Below are 18,475 nucleotides of genomic sequence, written 5' to 3' on the forward strand. Positions count from 1 at the left end.
ACAGCGTCCATTACTTCTCCAATTTAATTGTCTTCAACTTTGGAACCATCACTATATACCAACGATAAATTGTCTTTCAATAGCTTGTTCTGACATCCTGGCATGAGAAGTCATAAAGCCCCGAACAGAAAAATGACCCAAAGACAAATCACAGAGCCAGCTGGCATCAAATGTGCTTTTCAGACTTATAAATAATATCAAATCATGGAGGCTTTAAAGTGATAGTCAAAAGGGGAGAGAAGAGGGCATCGGTGTAGAGACTGGAAATATCACTATTGTCTCCTAAATCAAAACCTAACTGTGGTAACTGTGTGTGTGTGTGTGTGTGTGTGTGTGTTTTGTACTGTTGGTCAGTGTGTGTGCCCATGTGTATAAACATACAGGTTTTATAAGACAATATACTGATGTTTACTCATATGTCCTTTCAGATTACATTCGTTTTTAAGATATAGAATTTGGAAATTTCTAAAGGATGGAAGGGAATTTCTAAAGTATTTAAATAAATAAATGATTCCTTTAAAACAGAATAGTAGCGAAAAATTACTTTTTACATGTTGGTTCAAGTACAAATCTAAAGAAATCAGTGTTTATTATTTTGTAAAAAATGCATTTTTGTCTTTCCAGGGGGTTTAGTCTGAATGATTAGTTTGTTTACTTTTGGGACAATATCGCAAAATACTTCACAGTGACGACTTTGTGTCTATGTGACTATGTCACAGTCTATATGTCTAACAGGCCATATGGTGAGTTCGTGGCTAACCAGGAAGTTGGAATGTTCCAACTTTTCAGAGGCAAATATACTGTGAGGTACAATATAAGAAAATCTCATGGAAAAAATAGGACAGATATACTCACCGATTCTGCATATGCAGGAAAAAGTCCTGCATGTTGTTTCATATCTGACAAAGACAGCAGAATTTCCATTTGTGTATGAGCAAGGTCTCCAGATGTTGATTTTGGAGATATCATTTCATGTGTGTGCTGTGTGATATGTGTGATGATAACAATACGTACTGTATAATTCACATGAAGACTTTCTGAAACTGGAACTCTCCAAATTTCCACCTGCTGAACGCAACACACAAGAAGCACTTTTTTTTAGATCATTTTCAGAATTGTATACATTTCAAATTGTATGTAGCTTAAACTATTATTTGTCTGTTTTGAATTGAAGCTTGCACATGAACAATTTATTATATTAAGTAAAATTAGCTATTTCTTCAATGAGTGATTTAACAGACTTTACATCTCTTTGAGCATCAGAGCTGCTCCCCGGAGAGAGAATTATCCAGCAAGCTGGGAAGATGACCGAGGGGTCTCACTGTCCATGTTCACTGTGTACAATACAACACACAGTATGAGTATGTCACAACCCATAGATGATGCACTCCGCCTTGAAGCTTGCCTTTTTCTCACTGACTGACTATGAACCTGAAAGCTTTTGCCCGATGCTGCTGTTCCCACTGAGCCCCAAGTACTGCACTGCTTCCACTCCACCTATCCAAACACACATAGACACACACAAACGTACACACACACACACACAGTCTGTCTCCCTGCATCTGTCTTGTGCACCTTTCTTCTTGGATCTCTCTCCCTCTCACACATACTTCACGTTCCTCGGGTGACGGTGATGGACTCTGACAGCCCCGAACATGATGACATGACTAGCAGCCACCCAGCAAGAGGAGAGGGAAATCCCTATGAAATAAATATTACACACGCACACACACACACGCACACACACACACACACACACACACACACACACACACACACACACACACACACACACACACACACACACACACACACACACACACACACACACACACACACACACACACACACTTCACTCAGGGAGAGAGGCCGGGAACAACCTGCCCTGCTGACGCGTTCACATTTAACCCCTCACACTGCCGAGTGCAGAGAGAGGGAAGAAAACACGAAGAGGAAGAGGGATGAGGGAGGATGCGATGCGTGCACGGCTGCATCTGAGTGTAAGTAAAGCGGGCAGAAGCTCGGTGCCCTCACTTTCTTTTTATACACATGAGCAGGATGGAGAATCCATGTATCCTGTCAGCATGGGGCGGCCTCGCATAACACACACATTTACCCAGGTAGGAGACAGTGGAGTGGTTTCACTTTTCAAGATTAAGATTGTGATTTTGTTATTTCTTAACATATCTTGGAAACTGTTGTTGGAAAATTGTGCATTTCGGATGTCAGAAAACTTTATTTGTCCCCAGGGGGGAATTAAAAATGCACGTACTGCAGGCAGGACAATGGTGGCCTGAACCCCTAATACAAATTGGGATAAATAAAACAAACTATAAATAAATCAAACAAAAAAATCTACAGGTGTGTATTGGCTATGAGGTAGTTACATTACAGAGAGGATGTTTTGAATTGTAAGTTCCTATAGCTTTGTTTTGGCCAAAAGGAGAAGAGCATCAGGGACAAGAACCATTAACTTCAATTATGTTTTACGTTATTTGCTGCTGCTGTAAATAACAAACACATAAACAATGACTTACAATTACACTTTTGAGCGACATTTTCTGGAAAATTTGTGGGAAAACGAGCCAAACGTTTACAATTTAAAACCTCCCATAATGAAATTTGAAATAATTGACGTGGTATTTCATGTATATTTGTTTTAATAATCAGTTAAATATACACAACTAATAGTATACATAACATTTTGCTTGTACTATAACATAGGCTCAATACACCACTTGGCTTTATTTAACCCTCCATCGGAACTTCAAAACATTTTCTCTTGCTTGGCTTTCAGATCAGCAGACACGAGGAAGAAAACTCCTCATCTTCACAGCCACTGCTGGACGAGCTGTCTGGAACATTCCTCCAGTGGGAGCAGAAGCCTCGGGACGGAGCAGAGGGCCACACATGAGTGACCGCGGTGCCAACATGCAGACGCTCATGACTGCAGTTTTACCAGTGGGGAACCTCTCGGGCAGCTGAGGCTCCACTCTGTAAATGTCTAGTGACTCTCAGACTTTCTATTTGTTCTGAGTACACTTTTTTGAATATTTCTTTTTTTACAGATAATGCAAATGAACTGCATGATCACATGCAGAGGCACTCGCGTAGATAGTAGAATTACCTCGGGAACAAAATCAACACTCACTCGTGTTAAACTTTTAGAGCTCATGTGACTGGAAAATGATGGTCTAGTTGTTTTAAGTCTCTTTTTAATCGATGATGACTGGAATTCTGCCAAAGAGCTTCAGAAAGACTGTTATCAAAACATTATCTCAACAAAACGTTGAGTTGTCCAATTCAGCGCCTTTCTGTGTCGAGTTTATGTGTGGCTGACAAGTGTTCAAGAATAATAGGTGGCTCCTATTTGTGTGAATGTGAGTGCATTTGACTGTGTGGATCTCTACTGTGATGAACTGACGACCTGTACGGACTGGACGCCATCTTCTCCCACAGGCAGATTGAATTACGGATGAAGTCGTGCTGAAGATGGATAAGTGTTACCAGCACAGTTCACTGCCATTAAACTATTCTGAAAAAATTTAATGAGAAAAGTCAACAAAAGTATAAATACCATCACGCTGAGCTGGAATAATGTGGAGTGTTGCTTCAGGTGAGGGTTTATTCATGCCGGTGGGCCACTTTACTGGCTTTGTTATTGGACATGTGTCATCGGCGGATGAAGTGCATTTTAGATAAACAGCCAGTGTCCATAGTCATCCATAGTCATCGCAAACAATCTCAGCAGCACAAAGTTGAGGCTGAATAGGAAAGCCTGCTCTGTTTTCACATTTACAGCAGTCAGGCCTGGTCTAAAATAAACTCAGAACCTTTAGAGATCTTTTATCATGCATTTTAAAAATGCGTCACATAGGAAGTGCGTCAGACACAAACTGCAGATAGATGGAAGAAAGGTTAGGGAAGGGAATCACGGTCCTGCATGGTTTCCATGTGTTCCTGCTTGTGTTGGTGTTACCGAAATATAATAGAATTCAGCTGAATTGCATTGTTATGAGTGTTTTATCAGTTTATTAAATATTTCAAATTCTGAGAAGCATTTTATTATCTCTATAATGTCATTTTCCCCCAAAACATAAATTGAGGCAAATCAGATGTGTGTCCTGTCCTGTAAGTCAGAAAAGAGTGAAACTGTAATTTCCCTTCACTCAGATTTGGTTATCCTCTTTTCAGAAGCTTCTGGTCTTGTACAACTCACACCAAGAAGCCAAGCAAGTGAACAAGAATGTGAGCTGTTCGTGGGTAAACAGCTGGAGACAGAAAGGCCCCATCACATCTGCTCCACTGAAGCAGGTTAAAGGTGTGGGTGGGGATCGGAGTGGAGGAGAAGGTGCATAAGTAAATAGACAGTAGTGAAGGAAACGGAGTCAGCAGGCGGAGATGAGAAAATACAGGACGGTGCACAGAGTGGATGGAGGGAAAGGAGAGGAGCAAAGTCACTGAAGGAAATGATGAAGGTGGTGGAGGAGACGGAAAAAAAAAAGCCCAAAAGGAAGTGATGGAGCGGAAGAGAGGGGGCGGAGAGATGAGAAACTCAAAAGGAGAAGAGCAAAGAAAGAGCAAAGGACACAAGGACAGTGACTCATCCTCCCTGGGCCAAGAGGCTTCCTGTTTAATTAAGCAAGAACTCAAAAGTTGTGCTGAAGTTTCGCACACTTAATGATTAAAATTCTCTCCATCGTACGTCACCGAGTTCATTCAGTGGCCTCCAAATGATTCCGCAGCGCCACAACAATCACATTCACACAGAAATTGGCAGCCAAAGTCATGAAGAGCTAAAGTAAAGTCCTGCAACAGATGGTTTGGCCTCCGCACAGCGCTGATCGCAGCGTCGTGGAGTCAGCGTGGGATTAAACCGCCTGAATCCACAGAACGACAGCGACTTTCTCCAGGACACTGGAAACAAGCTGTCAAATCTCCCAGCAAAATGTACTGAAACAAGGGAGAAAAGGTGTGCACACATCAAGTTTGACTTTGTGTTTTGTTTACTGCATTCATATTTGCATGCATGTACCGGCGTCTTATGAAGGCTAAGGATGCAAGGAGTGGGACACCACTGCAGCCATCAACAGGAAAACAAAAAATAAACAAACAGGGTAGCACCTTGGATTTATACACAAATGCCATAATTCAACTAGTTTTTCAGTTTCTTTTTAGCATTGTGTGCAAAAACAGACAACTTCAAGATGAATGGACAAAGGTGAGTAGAAATTACGTCTCACATTTCAGAGCAGTCGACCCTTCATTAATCCTCGAAATTATTTCAAGCCTGTATTGAGAATGCCTTGACAGGTTTTGATATCACAACAGTGGGAGAATAGTCAATGTGATCTCTGACTCGTTCGCAAATATCCAGAAGCACCACAACCTTGTTTTAAATAAGCACATTTATATTATATTTAAGCTCTAACATCAAGGTTTACACTCTGCCGTGACCTCACTTTAACCCTTTTACTTCTGAAAAACTGCGATAAGGATTTTATGTCTATCCATTTATATCTAAAATTTTCAAAAACTCAGAGTCATAAAGCATAAACTACACGTTACAGTGGCTTCGAGGACTTCTATAGTACAACTGTCCATTCACATTCATGTGTGACATCAGCATTTCAGTGCTTTTCAAAACAAACTCATATTATAAATATGAGTAAAGGATAAATAAAGGATATCTCGAGAAAAGAAGCACTCACTCACTCACTGTATAGGTTTGGACAAATATACAGCCATAAAATCAAAGTAAGCAAAGAGTCGATGTGGATTTCATCTAATTTCTGACACATATGCATCATTCCAGAGAAAATACCAACACTGAATAGAAAAAAAACAACAACACGTGTTCCCATCAGTCATATGCAGAGAGGAACGCTGTCCCGGGGTCCTGGAGTCCGCTGTCACATTCTTCTTAAATCTGCTCTGTGATTTGCGTCCAGAGAAAAACAATGACATTTGTGTTCGTCCTGCCTCAAGCGGCTCCTTGCAAGTTTTGCGCATAGATGAAGCCATTTGTTTTGCAAAGCCCGGCGGTGGCACCCAGCTTTTGAAATTCAATTGTAGATACTAAAGCGGTGTGTACAGTAGCAGACTTTGTGTTGCGTTAACCCGGAGAATGGCACAGAACAGCAGGCCCGCTACCAGGGAAACAGACGAGAGCCTCACGGTGACGTGGACAGCCTGTCTGGGGCACCAACTGCACAAAGAGATTTGTTCAGCTGCAATTCTCCGATTTAAAGAGACGTTTTACTTATAACTGTTCATTTTGAGGCTGCCTACTACACTTTACAATGGAACGGACACTTATTTTTCACTAGTGTATTACAGATACAAGATACTGCTGTCCCTCCTACCACCTGCAACTCCGAATAAGAATTTAGGACCAAACTAATATAAAAAAAAAAAAATAGCAACAATTTAAGGTAACATGAAAATTTATGAATGTGTAACCGGTCCTCTATATCTGCAGTGAAAGAGTGGATACCACTGTGCTGGTAAAGTACAAGGTAACACAAGGTAGAGCCATGTAGAGTGACCAGCAGTATGGAAGAGCAGTAACCACACCCAGTGGTCACTCCAAGTCGTTGCACCTTCTCAATAAAAATAAATAAATCAGGAAAAACCAAGTCTGCAGACAGTGGACCAAACAAAACCTGAGCCTTTCTATGTCTTTGCAAGCAATGAGAAGACAAAATAAACACACACACAAAAAAAAAACAAAGTTTAAAAAGTTTATATCAAGCATTTTATTTGGTATACAGATATTTGTAGATTTATACATATATATATGCAACATGTGCCACTGCAAAGTCACAAACTTTTATTTGAAGAAAAAAAAGAAAAAAGATATGTGCTCAATTTTAACGTAGAGCTGTAAAGCGCTTTTAATGAATGACTAAAACGGGAATGATGAGGTAACTGCCAAGCAGAGAAATAAATCACTTATTTTGGTGGTATAATAACAACAATAATAATAATAATAATAATACAAACAGATTAAATAGGCAACTGAGAACTATAGTGGCAGCATGGACCCTTAGTGTTAAACTAGAGAAAAGGATTAAGTCTATAACATACACACACACAGAGTATGCATACAGACAGTGCATCAACGTACAAACGGGTTATCCACGCACACCCACACACGAGAGCAAAAATTCTCGAATATCATTACTCTTGTCTGATACACAACATAAACTCACGCATGCTCCAAGACGTCTAAAAAAAAAAACTCTCTCACACACACACACACACACACACACACACACACACACACACACACACACACACACACACACACACACACACACACACACACACACACACACACACACACACACACACACACACACACACACACACACACACACACACACACACACACACACACACACACACACACACACACACACACGGATCACAGAGCTGACCAAACAATGCTTGCACAGTTGTGGTGCGTACACACAAACATCCACACAGATTAATGCAGGACAGTGGGTCATTCACTAAAAAGTGTGAAGGCCTATGTGCATGTCCTAGTAAAAACACAGCGAGAGAAAAAGAAAAAAGAAAAAAAATCTAGATATATAGGCGGAAATGCACATCAAATGGAGAAAGCATACAACAGTTAATAATAAACAATAACAATGACAACAAAGGAGGAGTAACAGAGTGTGTCTGTGTACGCACACGTATCAATAACTTGGGAGCAGGCAGTGCTGAAAGTGTTTTGACAGACAAAAGGTAGTGTCTGGCGCCACCATGTGGTCACTCTGAGTCTCTCTGGACCTCCGAGGCGTCGGCCCGACAGATAGGACAAGTCCTGTTGGCCTGGGGAATCAAACATCGGATTAGGATTCAGAGCCTCCAGAAAGCTGCTTCTCATCTGGGGACTTGCAAAGTGTGAAGACGCGTGAGCTTTGGATATTCTGGCGTTTTATTTTATTTATTTTTTTCGTTCATTTAATTCTAGATATATGGCGCTTGGACAAATGGCACCGAAGGCCGTTCTGACCTCAGCTGGTGGATAATGTGGACAGAATGTACGGGGGCAGGCTGCACACTGCGTACTCACCCTCAGCCATTTGTCGACACACTTTCCATGAAACTCGTGGCTGCAGGGCAGGACTCGCAGCAGTTGGCGGGACTCAAAGTCACTCATACATACCACACACCTGCAACGAGACATGCAATAACATGCAGTTTCCTCCGAAGACAAGTTTTTCCATTCGAAGATGAATTTCAAGCAGACAAGTCGGCCGCCGTTTGGTTTTAAATCGTTCTCGCTCTCAAAGCCGTCGACTTCCAAAACATACCTACTCAAAACCTTTTAATAGTATAACTCGTCTTTTCTAAGGACCAACAGAAAACCTTTATTATTATTATGTGTGTCGGGGATATTAAGCAGAGGTGGTTGCGAAAGGGCAGCACTCACAGTGTTTGTTCAGACTGATGGTTATTTGGATTGAATCGATACGAAGGAAGCTGTTCGATGTCTCCCTTGGTCAGTCCTCGGAGTTTGGCTTCTCCCAGGCGCTCGGCAAGGTTCAGGAGAGCCTTCGGGTGGAGGGGGGGGGGGGGGGGGGGGAGCAACAGCAGAGGAGTTCAAGAGTCTGCCTCCAGCAAACCAGCAGACAATAGAATCAAACGGACACACACACACCTCATAATTCTCCACTTCTCCATCGTCAACATCCAGCTCCAGACTGATTGCAGGACCTGTAGGCTGGACGGGCAGCATTGATCTGTGGGGGAAGAAATTAAGCACAAGCACAAAATTAAAATGTGTATTTTCAACCCTTAAAAAACATTTGGATACAAAACCCAACATGCTTCGTTGACTCGGTGTATTTATATTATGATTTTTACTTTTTTTCTTTCTGACATTTGATCATCTTGCCCATTTTGTTACTGGAGGTGTGAATGAGTGTGACTGAGCGAGTTGTTTGGGTAAGGAAAGAGTACTTGTCCTCTAAAGTACCCTGGTTTTATAAAGGAGACATTATTTTCAGAAGTAACAACGTTAACGTATTAGAGAGATGGCCACGGTTGTGGTTTATTTTCTTTCTGTACCCTTCCCATAAATGGAAAACCAAAATCTATTCAAATATTTGCCCCCCCCCCAAAAAAAAAATCCAACATGGTTTTTACATTTCTGGTTGGTGAATTCATTCGTAGCGTGTGCAAGATACAAGTTATATTTAGTGCCAGAAATTTGAAACTAAGAGAACTTCTCGTCTATGTTGGTGTACTTACAGAAAATAAGGCAGGAGGCTGGGGTGATAAGGCGAATGTGGCAGCTGTTGTGAGCGGTACCGTCGCCCCGGGAGACGCCGAGGGATAAAGTTTGGATAGGACTGAACAAGCGAGTGACAGAAGAAGCAGGCGTGTCAGATTGGTTTCCATGGCCGATTCTTCGCCGCGGCGTCAATGTTGAAAATCGGTTGGATGGAAATGCTCACCACTCCAAAGAACTCCTGTGGCAGCGGGTCATGGGAGAGGAAGTGCAGCTGTGTGGAGTGGGGGGTGAGGGCAGGGTGGGTGGCAGGAGGGTAGTGGAGCCCGGCGCCCAAAGAGAGGTGCTCGCCGAGCAGCTCCACGTCGTTCTCTATCCTCTGTAACGGCTTGGTGGACAGAAGAGCAGAGAGTGAAAAAAAAAAAAGAAAAAAAAAAAGAAGAAGAAATGGTGTAAAAGCTGAAGAAAGAAAAGAATCTGGATTTTTCAACAATCAGAAAAGCAGAGTTTGGTAAAAAGGTGAAAATGGGATGAACAAAATGGCCACTCACCGAGCGCGCCTGTTGTGCTGGATAGGGTCCAAACTGTCCAGGCTGTGGTAAATGAGGTGGGTGGTGTGAAAGGTGCGTGGGGGCATGAGCGAGATGAGGAGGGGGGAGCAGGAAGGCCGAGTCACTGGACAGTAGCGACGGGAAGGGGTAAGGCATGGGCAAGTGCTGCACGGAACAAGTCTGGAGAACCTGTTGGAAAGCAGCAGAGCGACGGAAAAGTTGCACTTGAGGAGACTCAAAACGATATTTTGAATAAGCACAGTTGGGTTAACGCTCGTCGCCCGAGTGCTTCTGGAAAACTTGAGATGCATGAAGATGGGGTTCGACACTGACCGGAGGAGCGACGCTGCAGACGGGATAGTGCTGTCCACTGAAGACCACCGAGCACGCTGGGATCTGCTGTGGGGCGGAGCGAGGCGGCAGGCCCGGGGGCGCCCCCGGAGGGGACACGGGATACGACACCGGAGCTGAACCCTGAACGTCAAAGTCCATTGGGACGAATTAGTAATGACCTCGAGCAGCCGGACCTGCCAGACTTGATCCACGCCGACCAAGTTGAAAATGAAAAGTTTCAAAAGTGCATTGCTTATGAGCTGTAAAGGTGATTATTCAGTCGTGTGTAGGGAAACCACTGACACACTTGGAAACTGAACCTTCGAACTTCAGAGTATTAGTGAAGGCTATTTCTTGTTGTATGTCGTTTGTGATGGGCTATTAAAAGGTACAACAGTAAACAACATTGTCTGCCGTTTATAGAAAATATAATTAATGGAGAAGTGTAAAACTAATATCACACACCAGTTAAAGCTTATTATTGTCTGTGGAAGTGACACATTTCTCACTGGATATTTTTGGAAGGTTACAATTGATTAAACAATCAAATGCAGAGACCAAATCAATTACATTGAACTTTGTATAGCACAACTATGCATGTGCTCCTGGATTAACTTATCATTGTCAGTTAAGAATAGATTAATAAGAAATGACTAAATAGCCACTTGCCTGATTAATAACTTGCATGACATCGGCAGCATTTTGTAAAATCAGGCACATTCTGGGGAAAATGACTATTGAACTTTTGAACAAAGGCCGTGAATAAATATATAGTTTCTTGGTCAACAGTTCAAAAAACTTTTTTCAACAAAGTCATTATTGGGCATTTTGTGTAGAATTTTAAGGGAAAACACTATTTTAACTAATTTGAGAGCAAGGCTGTAAAAAAAGAAAATGTGGGAAAACAGAAGCAACCAGTACCTTTGTAGATACGCTACAGTAGTATTTTTTATTTTTTTTAAATGCCTGTGAAAGTTGTAATTTCATCTAATCTGTAGATACAAATTCTGTGATAACACCTTATGTTTAAGTGGCACATGAATGATTGAGGTCAAACACTTGGCCTATATCTCGAAGGATTTCTTGCTGAAAAGTATTTCTACAGCATCTTTGCCATTTTATCTTTTTATGTAATCCCATCGCCTTCAAGCCCAGTTACTGACATAATACATCCTACTGTATTTCTGGGAGGACTTAAATACACACTCTGTTCTACCATCATTAAAAGGAGCCGTGACGCATTTCCTAAAAATGGGACATTTTCTTTTAAATGTGTTTGGCTGTTTGAAAAGGCTGATGCTACACACTGCACACTCAAGGGAAAAGTTTCGATGGTGCCAAAATATTTCCTCTGCCTCGTCCAATTAACCATGTTATTTAGCCAAATCGTCCCCCACTGAACAGACAGGCACACATGGCAAATTCACAACAGGCCCATAGCAACCAGCCAGAGTTTTCACCTGCATGGATTAGTCCTTCCTTAATAAATGACAGAATGTAGATGCTACATTTAAGATCAAACGCACCACGGCTATTCATCAAACTGAAATGACTGCAGTCAACAAGTGCAGCCGTAAACAAGTTGAAATCCCCAGGAGCCGCTGGCTTTAATTTTCAGATTGCCTTGTTCTTGAAAAACGGCCTTAAAGTGTTATTTATTCTTCAAACGAATTGAAGTGGTACAAATGTGCACAAGGGGTCCATTATCTGAGAATCGCAGCATCAGTCATTTACAGCAAGTCACGTTTTCTCAAATCAGGAGCCTCCCTGTAGTCGCGGTATGCCTGAAGAGGTTCTCATTTCGCCAGTTTATATGGTGTGTGTGTGTGTGTGTGCGCTCAGTGAGTCCAGTTTTTCCTCTCAATAGCAGCATTAATGAGTAGCCGAGGAGTTCAGCACAATGAAAGAGTAATGTTTCATTCAGTTTGTTTGAGAATCTCTGCAGAGAAGTGAAGAAACCCCGTCCATTTATGTCAGTACTCCAAGGTTAACTCAGGCCTTGTTTTTTTTGTAATTAAACTTTACTGATATGCCATCTAAGAGCATTGGGAGTTAGTGAGTGTCCAGTGTCGCTGGGTGAAATGGAGGATCACAACTCCAACCTTGAGATTGGAAGCCGACCTGCCACCTGTTCATACAGGACAGATCGTATAGTTTATAGTAATGTTGTTCTGAATTAACCCATTGTAGCTTGCAATGTTGTGCTTGACAGGACTCTATGACTGCCATTTTCCTGGGCTGGGCGATCTGAACATCGGGGTCAAATGGAAACAAGACTGATTCATGAAGGTGTGGTTGCAATGTGGTTCCTTCGTCATCCTTAAGCATGCTACGTTTGTTAAGGCTTAACTAGATTACTTTAAGCAAAACAAAAGAACCAGGTTTCAGCCACTCCCTCAAGAAACGGACAATTTAAATACTGGACTTCCAGACTATTCAGAAGGCCACTTCAATACTTCAAGCAAGTCCAAGCTTTCATTTAAGACAAAAAACATTTCCTCTTTCTGAAGTAATTTCAGACTATTCCTGGTTGCGGAACCATTCTCTTCATTAAAAAATGCCGAACAAGCAGACGACACCCAAGCCCGGACCCACCTGCTCATGGAGGTCCAGGACCACGCTGCTCTGTTGCTGGGATGGATGGGGGTGGGGGTGTTGTGGATGGGCCGCAGGGTGCAGGAGCCTGGGAGAAAGGTTGGGCGACTGGTGAAGAGGCCTCGGGGAAGGGTTCGGAGGATGGTAGCCAGGACGATCTTCGGGCCCAGGCCCGGGCCCTCGGGGAGGTTGCTGGCTGTAGGGCGGGTAACCCTGAGGAGGAATAGCTGGGTGGCGGTAGTTTTCATCCTGATGGCCCGGTGAGGGGCCGTGGTGGGAGTGCAGGTGGTGGTGATGGTGATGGTGGGCGTTGGAGTGGTGGTGATGGTGATGGTGGTGGTTGTTGTTGTTGTTGTTGTTGCCGTTGTAGTGGTGGTGGTTGTTGTGGGCGTGGTGGTGGTGACGGGTCAGGCGGTCTCTCCGGCCACGCTGGCGTCTCATTGGAGGACTACGGCGGAAGAAAGAAGGGAAGAGAAGTCAATTTGTCCATTTGCATCAAGAAATGTGCCTCTGCTATGAAGTAAAACTTCTGACTCCATCTTCTCGCTTCGCTCAGGTTACTTCAGCTACATGAGCCAAATGGCTGAATCAAATAAATAAAAGTACTGTTTAATATAATTTATCACACCTACTGCGGGTTGTTTTTCCTATTACAAACCATAGAAGCACAATGCATGGTCATTTCACGTGACTTCAATACATTAAACCAGATTACAAATGAGCTGCGTCGTTAGAAGAAGCATTTGTTGTCCCACACATACCTACGACGATTTCGAACGGGTGTGTGACATCTCTCTGGCATGTAGTGGGGGTGTGGTCTGCGACTGGGCGGCAGCTCCCAGGGCCGAATGGGGGAGGAAGGAGTAGAGGGAGGGGCGGTGCTTAGATCTAACATGGACTGTTGAGAAAGACGCTGCCGTTTGGGGCTTGGGCTGTCCTCCATCTGCACACAGAGATGAAGCGGGAGAGGGAACCATGGGGATGGTTGGCGAGGGGGAGAACAAATGAAAAAGCGAAGGCAATTAAATGCATTTTCTTTGGGAAGCAGCGGAGGCAACAGGCAGTGGTCATGTATCACACTTACTTTGTCCCGATCCTCATTGCACACATTATCTGGATGGAAATGGAGCAGTCCTCCTGCAGGCCAAAGAGGAAAAGCACATAATCAGATAAGATAGGGCTGAGAAAAACATCAACATCACAAGACACATGGACATATGCTTGCTCAGCCAACAAAATGACAAAAACATCAAGACACACAGGCGGCTGGTTGCGTTTGGGTTTTATTTTCCAATCTAAGACCACACCGGGTGCCAAAAAAAAGAAGAAGAGATATCATCTTTTCAAAAGCCTGGCTTATTCGGTCGGCTAGCTCCACAGACTTAACACCACAGTGATAACAACAAATGCACATCTAACATCTTCTTGCACAGTTACAGTTCTGTGTCTTCTGTGAGGATTTTGTCTTCCAAGCGGGCTTTTGAATTTTCTCGCTTTCAACAAACGGACAAGAGACGAAGACATCTCCGAAAGATGTTACACTGGACTCGTCCGCTCTGGCAGGGAAATCGCTCCTTCTGATCTAGCATGAAACGCCCATGCAGACACACACACACACACACAAAGAGGAATCCACCAGCAAGTGTGTGCAACACACCACATCGTCTTGCTGGGTCTACACAAGCGATACTGTATGGATACCAAGAGCAAATTTGTACCAAGGAATCAGCTGGCTATTGGCACATTGTTGAAAGGATGGATGCGGCAACGGAAAGAACACCCAAATTACATCCAGTCAGGCAATCAGTGCAACTGCTAACGATCAAACGTATGAGGCATGTGGAGATGTCCAGCTTCTCAAATGTGAAGAAATTTACTTTGAGTATCTATGATTAAAATTATTGAGGTTTTTTTTAGTAAGACATGACATTATCTCGAGCAGTGTGCTTGAATCTTTTGGCGTAGGGGGTCACAGTCCTGCATGTTTCCCTTCTTCAACACACCTGAAATGACTGTGTGTCATCACCGAGCTCTTATAAAAGCCCAATAGACTCGGCTCATCGGGAGAGTCACTTAGGAAGTTATTGCTAAATTTTCAGCAGGTTTAAGTGTTGGAAAAGTCACAAATATCAAAGTGTGGCTTCAAGACTGAGTCTTGGCGGGCTTCTGGTACACCAGAGTGCCCATGAGCAGAGCAGGGAAAACATTACATTCTGCAAAAATCAAACATTAAGTCAGTCTATTCTATGTTTTTGTGATCGGGGGATAAACAATTCAAAGAAAAAAAATTCTGAGATCAATGGACCATATGAAAAGATTTCTGAAAGATGTTATTGAGATTAAATTTTAGAAGAAAAGAAAAAAGAAGAAAAGAAAATCGGAAAAAAAATAACCCCAGTGAATAAAGCACTAATGCTATAAAGATAATCTCAGAAAAACACTGGGCTCTCCCATCTGTTTATCTGACAGTCCACATGTGCAGCCTGGACGCAACATGTGCACACAGACGTTTCAGCAGCTTAAGGATGTCCTTGAACTCAGCTGACAAGAGTTTCCTCTAAGCAGTCGCCCGCAACCCCCCCCCCCCCAAAAAAACCCTTTAATCACAAAAAGAGGAGAAAGAACTCCTCCCCTCATTGCTTTCCGTTTCTTCCTCCATGCCTCTCTCATCTGAACAGCTCCTTCTGCCTCCTCAGAAACAACAGATCTGAGAAAAAAACCCCCCTGCTTCTTTCTTGTCTTTGCAACGCCACTCCAGTGCCATGTGAAGTCTGCCGATAGTGACAGCTCAAAGACGCCCTGCTAGTGGCTGCGGAGAACAGAAGGACAGGCAGTTGACTGACTCGCCAACAGTGGGGGCCAGCAGCACAGCGGCTTACAGATTTATTTATGCTAGCACCCATTTTCCTTTAAACCCCACATAGTCTTCAGCTCAGGCAAGCTGTGTGTTTTGTGGATAACTAGGTCTGCTAATGCTGATTCATCCCGGGGGCCATAGGAGAGGAGATGGTGAGCCAGACTGGACGGGTTGTGTTGGCAAGCAGACACGACCTTTTTTTTTTTTTTTTTTAAAACCCCCGGAGCATCACCAATGGGGAAGACTGACACCATTTCTTTCATGACAGACAATCGAGTCAAACAGAGCAGTGAACTCGAATCACAAACAGTCATCAATCAGCAATTTGTTCTTGTTCTTCAGCAGGAGTTCAGAAGGATGAACCCATATTTACAAGAGACAAGCTGCAATTAGTGAAACAATCAAATTCACTAATATAATGAGCAGAAATACCATGTAGTAATATTAATAATGATGCTGGATGTCTGGTTGCAATGATGGTAGATTGTATGTTGCCACAAAGACACTGGGCATGTGACAATATGCTGGAAACTAAAGGGAGTAAAAGCAGAGACATAAACTGAGGTAAGCCAGTGGAATAGAAACAACACCCTGAAATCCAACACTGACACACTGCACAAAGTGATGCCAAGAGGTGGGAATACATTGGGATGTACAAAAACAAACAAAGGATCTACGATGCACTTAAACATACACAGTCGTATCTCAAAAGGCACAAAAACACATGCACTATGGCTGAACGTAGTGCTAAGAGAAGGAAGGGGACAGCTCGCACGAAGGAAAATGCACTGTTTAATTCGTTCACACCTAAAGCCCCCCTGTAAATCAGTCAATTTGGGAAGCATGAATCTCCGTGAGCATCTCCTTCAAGTGGCTTATTTTGGGTGTTTGGCAATAGTGCAGCCATTACTAGATGGGCCCATTGTGCCCTGCTTTCATTCATTCATTCATTACACTTTTTTTTTTCTCCCTTTGACTGAATCCAGTCTGGCATTACAGGATGTTTCTGGAGTGGCTTTCCAGTAGTTTGCAATGGAGACCTGCTGGAAACCGGAAAGTCTTGTTGATGCTGGAGACAAACTAAAGCTCAAGTGCAATTTTGTCTCATAAGGTTTGGGGAGGGTACAACTGATGTGAATAGGAAAGAACAGCTTACAAGATACTGACTGATAATGGGCAATAGGAATACATTTGATTTGAAGTGAAGGATCTGGAACACACAAAACATGAGGCAGCTATTCACTTCTTCTTACAGCGATAACATCAATCCATCTCTTGTCTGCTTTGAAAGATGAAAGTAAAAACTTTTGGGGTTAGTTTGGGACTGCATGAAGCACTGCAAAGACTTTAATGTCAATTAAATAGCATTCAGATGTATGATGACACCATTATCAACAAAGAGATTTCATATCAAACAATTCCAAGAGTTGTTTCAAGTGTGTTTAATCAAACCATCACGCTACTTCGTTTCTCTCATTGGGTAAACATCTGAACGCAAGATTTCTGTTTCAGTTAAAGTTACATGCGCTTTATTCTTTATATTATTTTAATTCTATCCACTGTACCGTTGAGTAAATTGCTCTCTCTGGATTTAAGTCATTTTGAGTCCGTTAAGACCAGAGATGTTACTTTACTTTTACTTCATACACAATAAGTGATCAGCAGGTATTCAGCTTCCTCTAACCTGAGGAAACTCCTATAGATCGAAACACCTACTCAGGCCCAGGCCAGTCTGCTTTGTTAGAATAAAGGCATCGAGTTCAAAAAGTTTATAAACCTAGTTTGTCCTAAAGCCAATGCTAGTCACAGGTACAACAAGACTCCAAGCAACAGCTGGCAGTGAGAACTACAAGGCTTTTTTTTTCTCTCTCTTTTTTTTGGGGGATTAAAATGTCTCAAAGCCAGATAAGCTGCAAGTGGTCTGCCTGTATAGCCCCGAAGGGGGGGCATCCAGTGTGTTTAATGATGCATCTCGCAGGGCTGAAGGCCCTGTTTATTCAAGTCCGCTTACCGGCCCCGGGGTGTCTGTGAGCTCCGTGATTAGAGTGGCGTTGCGCCCCTGCAGACAGGTAGCTCCCCTGAGTGTGCTGCTGCTGCTGCTGCTGTTGCTGTTGTTGCTGCTGCTGGCTCTCCGGGTAGCTGCGACCTCCGTGGTGCGGCGCCCAGCCGGCGTTGCTCTGCTGCGGGTAACTCACCCCGCCGCCGCCGCCGCTGCTCATCATCAGGCTCCCGTTACCGACCGCGTTGCCGCCGCTGCCGCCAACGTTGCCGTTCATGGAAAAATGATAGAAGCCAGACCGGGAGCGCGACCGAGTCCTCGGGGGGTCCATGGCAGGGGAAGGAGCGGGAGGAGGAAGAGGAGGGCGGTGGTGGATGGATGTGATGAAGGTGAGGCTGGAGAATGAGGGACGCCCCCTTAAAAAAAAAAGGAAAAAGGAAAAAAAAAAAAAAAAAACCCTCTTCACGCCTCTTCTCGTGGTCGGTCAGTCCACCTCGTTACCTCTGCTGGAAGCTGGCGTCCGCGAGTGTTTTCTGGGGCATTTAAATCTGTTGTTGAAATAATGGAATACGTGGAAGCGTCGGGTTCAGAGAGCCTTCATATGTCGCACAAGCGCCATCCGCATCGCCTCTCGGGGGGTCAACTGAACGGCAAATGCTTTTCCTGAGCCCCACCACATATGAACCTGAGCGAATATGTGAATCTACTCCCGAAAAACAACAAACCAAAAACAGGTTGTTGTTTTTTTTTTTCCCCTCTCCTACTGCCCGATCAGTGTTGTCCTCGTTACTATAACAACGACCGATCAAGTCTGTTTCTCTATTGTCCTTCTCGCAGCGAGCTGTCAGGCTTTCCCACAACAAAAAACAAAGTCTTTTTAGAGGCACTGGTCA

The 18,475-nt window shown here is 43.4% G+C and overlaps 1 protein-coding gene across 1 annotated transcript; it reads right to left on the reverse strand.

Moving 5' to 3' along the window:
• Positions 1-7,369: 7,369 nt before the first annotated feature.
• On the reverse strand, positions 7,370-18,475 carry LOC308134776 (E3 ubiquitin-protein ligase RNF38-like). Its single transcript, XM_080502566.1, has 12 exons — positions 17,595-18,475; positions 13,811-13,863; positions 13,488-13,669; positions 12,727-13,174; positions 10,132-10,272; positions 9,799-9,987; positions 9,474-9,635; positions 9,268-9,368; positions 8,675-8,756; positions 8,447-8,568; positions 8,087-8,186; positions 7,370-7,842 (listed from the first exon to the last, which is right to left on the reverse strand). The coding sequence occupies exons 1-12, from the start codon at positions 17,911-17,913 to the stop codon at positions 7,780-7,782; spliced, it is 1,962 nt and encodes a 653-aa protein (XP_080358692.1). The 5' UTR covers positions 17,914-18,475; the 3' UTR covers positions 7,370-7,779.

Source organism: Blennius ocellaris, assembly GCF_963422515.1.
Source record: "Blennius ocellaris genome assembly, chromosome: 9".
In the NCBI taxonomy this organism is placed as follows: Eukaryota; Metazoa; Chordata; class Actinopteri; order Blenniiformes; family Blenniidae; genus Blennius; species Blennius ocellaris.

Bases quoted from the DNA above. Each gene is read 5' to 3' on its own strand.
- LOC308134776 (XM_080502566.1), bottom strand. From the start codon at position 17,913: ATGGACCCCCCGAGGACTCGGTCGCGCTCCCGGTCTGGCTTCTATCAT. The intron at 13,864-17,594 runs GTAAGCGGACTT...TTTGGCCTGCAG, and splicing joins TCACAGACACCCCGGGGCCG to GAGGACTGCTCCATTTCCAT. The intron at 9,988-10,131 runs GTCAGTGTCGAA...GCTTTCCAACAG, and splicing joins TCTGCAGCGTCGCTCCTCCG to GTTCTCCAGACTTGTTCCGT.